The 9,467-nt window shown below is 37.8% G+C and overlaps 1 protein-coding gene across 1 annotated transcript; it reads right to left on the reverse strand.

The window, feature by feature from the left end:
* Positions 1–5,721: 5,721 nt before the first annotated feature.
* Positions 5,722–8,415, reverse strand: SMIM31 (small integral membrane protein 31). The gene is made up of 2 exons (XM_087816141.1): positions 8,281–8,415; positions 5,722–5,799 (listed from the first exon to the last, which is right to left on the reverse strand). The coding sequence occupies exons 1-2, from the start codon at positions 8,413–8,415 to the stop codon at positions 5,722–5,724; spliced, it is 213 nt and encodes a 70-aa protein (XP_087672267.1).
* Positions 8,416–9,467: the final 1,052 nt, after the last annotated feature.

Genomic DNA, 9,467 nt, shown 5'->3' on the forward strand with positions numbered 1-9,467 from the left:
ACCTTTACTCCTCTCTCTCCTAAACTCCAAGGGTCCCTTCTTTTGCCTCTGTAGCTTGTTTCCTGAATTCATTCTTCCTATGATTTACTTCTACCTCCATGGCTTTCTAAATAAACTTTGGCTTATAGTTTGTCTGGCTCTGAATTCTTTCTTAGCCAGAATTCAAGCACCAAGGTTGCTGAACCAAGGTCCGTTGCTGAACCAAGGTCCAGTCTGACTCCACCTAACACCTGATGCCGTTCTCACCTTCAATAAAACTATTATTTGCTCTAAAGATGTCATCAATTCTTGAAAATGCATTATTTTGCAGACCAGTCAACTTGTGTACAAAAGGAAATAATCATGTACCAAGTGATCAAGTATAACTCCCTAAGTATGTGTAGGTACTATTGAATTAATCTAGTATTATTAGAGGCTATATATGTGTATATATGTATACATATATATGCTGTTGTTATTTAGAGATTATTTGGAAAACGGTGTAGTGGTGTTGTGAAAAACAATTTCCCCCTATTTACATGGGTAAAGTATATATCCTCCTTACTTTGGATTTGCCTCATTACTCCTGACTGCGGTATGGTTTATGTCTTTTGACTACTTGTTCACTCTGATTTGTGAGCCAGGTCTAGAAAAAATATGTTTTCTTAAATGACAAATGTGCTTGGTGCTGTTTAACATGGAATCACTGTGGTGATTATTTTCTTTTATGAACAGATATCTTTAAATCAAAGCTTTATGATTGGCAGACCCATGAAACTTGTAAAGCTGAGAAATTGTTCTAAGATCAGAAATGTATTTATATAACTCTGATTTCATGGTTTTAGAAATTATTCTTTTTTATTTTTTAATAAAGTTTCCCCCCCCCAAAATTCCCGTGGTGCTGAGTGGAAACACATCCATTGTCCCTCCCTCACCTAAGCTACTTCTTCCTTGCCCGGATGACCTCCATCTCATTTCCTTGCATCTCCTCCTGCCATGTCCAGCATGTACCACAGTGAATGTATACTAAGCTTTCAGTCAATACTTTCCAAATATATGACTGCCAATGACTAAAACATAGCAGGTCCTAAAAAAATTTGTTCAATGACTAAATAAAAATTTTGTCTATTCAGAAAGAAAAGGGGAGCTACAGTAGTGTGGAGCTGGTATTAGTGAATTGCAGTGAAAGGACATACAAGTTTGATGAAAACCCAGAGAGAAAATGTAATGAACTATTTGAGTGATTATCAGCTCACCTGAGTTTTTTGGGAGGAGAGTTCCTCAGGTTTTGCCTATTTAGAAAGTGTAGAGGTAATTGCACTTGTGTCAGGGTATACAGTTATCTCACTTGCTGGCTGTGTAACTTCAGAAAATCACATATCTCCAACGAACTTCACAGGTTTATAAGAGTCCAGTGAAAAATGTGAAAGTAATTTGTAAACTCTAAACAGCTATGGATGTATGATTATTTAATTGTGGAAGGATTTATAACATGTTGATGGTAAAATACTTAACACTCAATCAGTTCAAAAGTGTATAAAGCCCCCTCTCCCAATTCTTCTCTCCAGAGTTACCCACTCTTACCAGTTTCTATGTGTCCTTGTCCTTCTAAATATGATCAGTAGGTTAATTGATTTATTTATGCATATATACATACATCTATATGAATATATATGTAAACCTAAAAATACAAATCATATCTAATACTGTTCGTGATAATACTGTTCTACTTGCTGTGACTTGGACCTTCCAATGACAGGGCACATAGAGTTCTGTCAGCTGCTGCATAGTGTCCCATTGCGTGCATCTGCTATGATTTGTCATTTCCATATTGATGGACACCTAGCTTGTTTCCATCTTTCCCTACTATAAATAGGGCTTCAGTAAACATCCTGTCTAATTTGATTTCTTCTCTGCTTAAAACTATTCCATAGTTTCTTATTTTTATACTCTACACTTGTAGCTCATGCCATGTAGCAGAAGCCTGGTGCTTATAGAGCAGCAGTTGAACCAAAGTTGTCTATAATATTACCTCTAGCTTTTGGAAAACTTCAGAATTATCTCCAATGTAGCCTCCCTGCTCTGGCAAACTTGGCCTATTCACTGCGTGTGACTTTCTAATTCTACCTTTTTTGCCTTTACCATGTAAACCCCCTGCTTGCACATGTTCCCTTAATGCTCTCTTTATAAATTTCCTTTTGTTTTTTCCTTCCTTCAAGACACAGACGAAAGTCCACCTCTTCCCAAAATTCTATGTAGGCTAATTCCATTACAATTTTTTTTATGCTTTCAATCTTCTGGTTATTTATTATTTACTTATTTATTTATTTAAAACAAACATTTATTGAATTGTTATGGTATCCATCTTACTACACCAGAAATGCATATGGATGTCAGTATTTTGTAAGATTTCTTTAGTTATTCCTTGTTTATAAATTGCCACAATCTAAGTTAACGCTAAATAACAAGTGTGCCATAGCCTAAACTTCAGAGGTCTGCTGCCAGATTTTGATGACTATATCTGAAATTCCTTCCGCTACAACCAAGTGCACACAGTGTTGTCTGTGAGGTGGTATGATATGGTTAAAGCAGGATCACACCTTTCCTTGTAAGAGGGAAGGGGAATTCCTGAAAGATTATGTGTTCGCTGGAATGTGCAAAAATTTTGCCTCATAAATATTTAAATGATCATGGTCAGGGCAGTGAACCCATCTAGTCAACAGTGACATACCCAGTGGCCAGCTGTTTAGTGAAGTAACCATGGAGGCATTCATAGGCCTTGTAAGAGATGATTGGGTTAAAGCTGTGACTGTGTTGTAATAATTGCTATTTGTTATGCTGTTTTATATTTGTTCAATGTTCCTTTAAGGACATAGTCACACAACTTCCAGGATTCAAAATGTGCCTGGATCAGTTTTTTTTAATTTTTATTTTTGCCAGTCAGCATGCCTTCCCAGAACAAAGGAGGTGTTTCTTTTTCTTTTGAACAACTGTAATGTCTGCTCCAGAGTTGAGTAGCAGGTACTCAACAACTACTTCTTACTATCACCTGGCACCTGGTGTCACCAAGAAAAGCAAACCAAATCAGAATAACCACAGCAAAACCAAAATTAGAATTAGTTTGTCAGCTACTACATAAGTGAGACTTACTTCAACATATCTCTGTTTGGAGTGCATAAACAGCACATGCAGGAGAAATTCTGAAAGAGGGTTCTGTGATCAACAGCCAACAGATAACCTAGGATACAGCAGTCACCCTTCCTACAGCAGGCTGTTAGAGTTACAGAGCCACGAGTGACAATGCCACACAAAGAGCAGACAACAGACACAAACCAAAGAGAAGTCTGAACAATAACAAAAATAACAATAAAATAAAGCAGCAGCTATGATGTAATTCTTATAATAGGTAATGTTTGTCTTATTTTTATTGTTTTTAAATAAGTTTTATTGATTTCAGAGAGAGGAAGGGAGAGGGAGAGAGAGATAGAAACATCAATGATGAGAGAGTCATTGACTGGCAGCCTCCTGCACGTCCCTCGCCGGGGATTGAGCCCGAAACCTGGGCAAGTGCTCTGACCCGGAATCGAACTGTGACCTCCTGGTTCATAGGTCGATGCTCAACCCCTGAGCCGCGCCGGCTGGGCAAATGTTTGTTTTAAATATATTATCTTATTTTAATTTTTGCCACAGTCTTGTGTGGGTAATTATTGTCATATAAATGAAGTGAGCCTCGGAGCATTTATGCAATTTGCTCAAGTCACACTGCAAGTAAGTAGCAGGAACAGGATTCCAGTGCCTTCTTGACTGACTCTAGCGTGTATATACCAGCCGTGATTTCCCACTGACCCCTATATCTAGTGTCCTGAGGTAGGAAGGGTGGAGAGGTTTGTAGGTTTTTTTGGTCACATTGACCCAGTTGGATAATAGGTGCTAAGACATCTAAATAAATTCTTAACAGACACAAAGTTTTGGAACTAAAGAATTCCAAGCTAATGAAAATTTATCTTAATTGGGAAGGGGGTTCACCAGCCTTGGGCTTCATTTCTCTCTAAAGCTCTGTGTGTCCTGGATGAAGTCACAGGGCCGCTCACCTGGCAGTTCCCACAGCATCCTGGAAGGCAGTGTCTGGCACGGGGATGTTGGAAGGCTACTGTTTGTGAGGAGGCTGGACACACCTTTGATCATTACCTACCCAGAATGTCCTTATAATTCCCTGATGGGTCACTTACATTTTACCACTTCCTATTGGTCATTAGTCCAGACAGCTTTCAAAGAATGGCCGGGTGTGCAGGTGGGCGACAATATAATTCGGGCAGGAAACAGCTGCATCACAATGTGCTATTCTCTCAAGATACAAGGAGGTGTTACACCAGTTTCCAAGCTGATACTGAAGCTTCTCAGTGTCCGACAGAAAAACCAAGGAACAATGGAGTGGATGGAAAAGGATTCTTCATAGTTAAGGGGATAAAAGGAGGCAGTGGTCTGGATAATACAGAAAGTGGAAATCCACAAAGCCATTTATATTAGACTTTGGCGTGCGTTACATAATTTTCTTTGTCCAGCAGGCCTACCTATCCTAGTTATGTTTTATAGGACTGAGGTTAAAATATATTTTCAGTTCATGGGTGTATCAAACCTGAACATTATAGAAGGGTGGCCAAATGTACATTGAGTACAAAGGGCCTCTCTAGATTGAGTTGAGTTTTTCTGAAGTAATTTGTGCCGTGGAATTTTTGAGAAGGTTTATAAATAGTTCAGATACTATCTTTGTACACAAACCAGCCCCATCATGGCAGTTCTGTTCATTCACGAGTTCATGGACAAAATCCTGTTTATAGACAGGATTCTAATTGATATTCTTTTGGGATTTTAGACATAGTATAGTAGAAATACCTACCTCGTATGTTATGTTTAATATGAGGATTAAATGATGAATATACATAAAACAATATGAGCTATTAGTAGTAGTAGCAAGAGCTATAGAAGAAATGAGAAAGATAATGTATTACGCTAATAATATTTGGAACTTACATGTTGAGCTTGTCTAAAGTTTAAGGGCAAGATTGGCAGTTGGTTAATTTTTCAATCTCACTCAATGCCAGCACAGTGTCTTTTCGTAAATATCATGAAATAAAAATATATTTGCTGAATGGCCAACCAACTCTAATAACAAATTGTGGAACTCTGTCTCATTATTTTTTAGTTGTATTCTCTGTTCATGCAAAAATAACTAATCATACAAGCTGATAAAGATAAGGGCCAAACTGATGATATCTAAAAGACATGCTGTGAAAGTTCCAGAGGGAGAGAGCTCATTTTGGGTTAGAGTGATTCCAGAAGAGAGGAAATGAAGTTAGCCTTGAAGGATAAGATTCAGCTAAAAGAGAAGGAGGGAGGCATTATTAGTGGGTAAGTGGAGATTTCCTGCTTGGAAGAATACCAGGAGCCTCGGGATTTTTTACTTTATTCTCTAGGCAGTGGTAAATCAGTGAAGGTTTCTGCCTGGGAGATTGACATGTAGTTTGTGAAAATAATCTTCCCAGCTATACTTGGCACTATTGCCTAAATTTGGAATTTAGAAATGTTGATTATATTCAGACTTCTGCAATGAGGAGAGCACTGCAAAGCTGAAGGTCAGTCTCAGTGAGGTGGTCTTTCCCTAGACCTCTACAGTAAGTAGAAAAGCAGAGAAGTGGGGCGCTTTACCATTGGAATTGTTTTGTAATCAAGGGTAAGTCTCAATTATCTGCGTAGGAAAAGTTGGTCTCTGTATCTAGCTAGTTTCAGGAGAACAAACAGTTCTAATCTCAGCTGAATCATCTGTGAGACAAAGAACAGGGAGTTAGAGGGTCTATGTCTATCCTTGTCAGCAGGTTCAGGCAAAAGGGGAAAGGTCTGTGTTTGTCCCTGTCGCAGGTAAACAAAGGAGTCATGGAGAGCCTTATGGAAGTCATGAGAAAGAGTGGACAGTGAATCTTATCTGTGTCATATGGGGAAAGATGATTCTTTGTAGTAAGGCATTTCCCAGGACACACAAGTTGGGGGATTTTAAAAAAATCTAGCTGTTTTCCGAAAGTACAGAGTTCAGGTAAATGTCAGCACTGTCACTTTTCTCTTCTGGGTTGGCTTTAAAGAAAACATAGAACCAAATTTCTGACCCATTTACTACAAGTGGTTTTACCTAAGAACATGCTTCCAGCTAATTTCTCGCATAGTAACTGATGGTGGCTAACAGTGTTGAGTATATAATTCTGTAATGGGTAACTTCTTTTTAATCTTTTTAATTGGAAAAGATCATTTAAAGTGAATGTACTTTTAGAGCAAAATTTAACAGAAGACAGAAAAAGAAAGCTCAATTTCTATGACTGGTCTAATCCGTTCGCTCCTTGTGCTCATGGATTATATTTAGGGAAGCAAGGTGGTATAGAAGATGAGGCAGGAAACTTGAAATGTGCTCTAGTTTTGGCTCTTGTGCTAATTAACTCACTAAACATTTTGGGTCTCTATTGTCACATTTGAAATATGAATAGCTATATTCAGTGCTTCTTAACCAGAGATAAAAGCTAGAATAATGTGAGGAGCTTATTTAAAAATACATTGCCCAGTGAAACACCCAGAAATGCATCATCACTAGGTTCATGATGGGCCCCAAGCATGATGTGTGTTTCCCATATTCATTTCTGGTGAAGAATCAGCAGGAGATGCTCTCTTAACATTTCTTCTAGTTCAAATGTTCCATGATTTAATGACTATCAGCCCCATTATGACTGCATGGTTAGGAGTCTTAAGTGTCTAGCAGACACCACTGGTTGTACCTTTAGGAACACAAACCTAAAATTTTAGCTCAGAACATGCCTCCCAGAATAAAAATTACACTTCCCAGCTTCCCTTTGGGTATGGCCATGGACTGAATTCTAGCCAAAGGGAAGTGGTATGTGAAAATTCTGAAAGTGCCCTTAAATGAAAGAAATGTGCCATTCTTACTTCTTTTTGGGGACTGGCATGCATAGATTATAGCAAAAGATGGGTCAGCCACACCGGTTCATGCCAGGGCAGCTGCAAGTTGGAGATGGAAGAGAAGGCAGAAGTAGCCCGGGTCCAGGGCACTGTGGAGGGCTGTCGGTCATGAACTTACCTGCAGGCTTCCTTATTATCTTGTTAAAGTAACTGCTACTTTGGCTTTCTCTTTCAGCCAAACCCATTTTAAACTAACAAAATGTGGAGCAGGAAAAGACTTTATGGACTCTAGTTATGTTTCCCAATCTACATGTCAGCATGAATAAAATTTTATTTCACAGAGAGCACTTCTTTTATAGCCCCAAATCGATGGACAGGTATCACAATTGTAGGAAACACAATTTTCTTTTTATGATTTTCTACAAATATGTAGAAAATATTTGCAGAAATATTCTACAAATATTATTCTCTACAAATATGTATAATTTCCATGGCATATACTATACACACACATTAATGCTGTTTGGCCTCAAAAGTGGCCAGCTATCATCAATTTTGTATGTAACTTGGTAGGCCTTGAACTACAGTGAAATACCGAGCACTCCCAGTTAAATTATACTCTTTTGCTAACAATTGTTATTATTGGCAATGTGCGAACATGGTGTTGAGTTTTAAAAATACTTCTGTATATTTTTCAAATGTTTGTGTTTGACAGGAACTCCTCAGAAAAAACGAACCCTTTTCCTCCCCATGTATAGTTCAGTGAAAACACACACACACACACACACACACACACACACACACACACACACACACACACACACACAGAGCATATATACTACAACGGAATTTGTTTCTTGTTAATTTGCACTTAGCCTGTAAAAAATGACCTTTAAAGACTTTCTAAAACATTGGGCTGTTGGCACATATTATGTTTCTAATTAGGGACAGGGATGGGAGGATGGTAAAAATAAAATGAAATACATATATGTGTGTGTATTTGTGTGTATATACACATATGTATGTATTTTCGTATATACATAAAATGCATTTTATATATATATAAGAATTAGGTTCAGGGCATAAGATCTGCCAAATTCTGAGATTAGAAGTCATGTGAATGTTTTTTTCCATTTCCAAACCTTTCTTAATAAATTGTGGTAAAGTAAGTGCCACAGTAGGCTACTTAATAAGCAAACATTCCCCCCCCCTACACGCACACCCCACAGACACCCCACACCCTAAAACAAACTCATCCTCACATACTGAATAGAAACCAAACCAATTGAATCCATACAAATCATACAAAAAGATGATGGGAGGGGAAAGGGAATATAGACTGACCATGAAGAGCTCTCTCTCTTTACCTTTATTCCCCTCGTCCGGGTTAGTGTAGATGGAAGCCGCAGTAAATAAGGAAAAGATGACAAAGGCCAATAAAATGAATGCCGTTTCCAGGTTGGTGAATGGAAGCTCCATGGACCACCACATACTTCTTCACCTTCAATAGAAACCGAACATTGGCTTAGCACACTCTATCCAGAGAGAGCTTGTTCAGAAATTATTTATTTTAGAATCAAACACATATGAAATTTACTAAAAGTTGTTAAAATATTTCTATGCACCTGGAACAATTCATCTGGAACTGGCGAAAATGAAGTGTGCTCTCGTGTTCTGAAATTTGGCGTAACTATTGGTATAACCGAACTCTCACGTTTACTGTGTAGATTGGAAGAGAACATGGAAGTCTGAATGGTGAGTCCATTTATGTTTACACACATCTGTGAATTTTTTGGACACAACTCTGGAAATAAAGATAGGGTATATTTCCTTTCATGAAGGAAGAAGTAGTAATGTTGATATCTGACATGATTCCACTCAGGTTCAGAGTAAAATCTCTTTGGTTCATGTGCCTGAAATTACCTGGCATCTGCTAGCCAGGCAAAATATGTACAATTGAAGCAATTGTGTGTTTTTTGTTTTTGTTTTTTTTTAGTGCAAAAACCATAGACCTCAGAGCAGCTGGATCAAACCTAACCCAAATAAAAATAAATGTGTTCACAATTTAACCATGAGAACTTCCAATTTCAGGCTCAAAAAGTAGAGCTCATGTATTTTGGAAAGGAAATAGTAGTTCCATTGGAGGAAAATTACAGCATTATCCAGCTGGAAGTAACCTCTCTCTCTGTCTTTTAGTGTTTACTACACAAATGCCAAATATTAAACCACTGCACACATCTGTGGGAATGTTATAATTTTAAGAATTCCTAGAGAAAGAGATTTCACATCTTTTCATTGTAACTCATCCCAAATTCTTCATTTACTGTATATTTTGGGGAAGTAATTTATTGGGTTCTTTCACGTAAGGGTTCAGAAATATTGAGCATATAGTACTGAGAGTTCCACAGACCCTCCTTCCATCCCCGCCATTTTCCTATTATTAACATCTTGCATTAGTGTGGTACATTTGTAACAATTAATGAACCAATATTGATACATTATTATTAACTGAAATCCATAATTTACATTAA

This window comes from Miniopterus natalensis, chromosome 4 (assembly GCF_054644295.1).
Source record: "Miniopterus natalensis isolate mMinNat1 chromosome 4, mMinNat1.hap1, whole genome shotgun sequence".
NCBI lineage: Eukaryota > Metazoa > Chordata > Mammalia > Chiroptera > Miniopteridae > Miniopterus > Miniopterus natalensis.

What these genes read in the sequence shown, in the direction of transcription:
- SMIM31 (XM_087816141.1), bottom strand. Translation starts at nt 8,415, where the DNA reads ATGGAGCTTCCATTCACCAACCTGGAAACGGCATTCATTTTATTGGCC. An exon ending in AAGAGAGAGAGCTCTTCATG is followed by an intron (nt 5,800 to 8,280) that starts GTCAGTCTATAT and finishes TTTGTCTCACAG; the next exon opens with ATGATTCAGCTGAGATTAGA.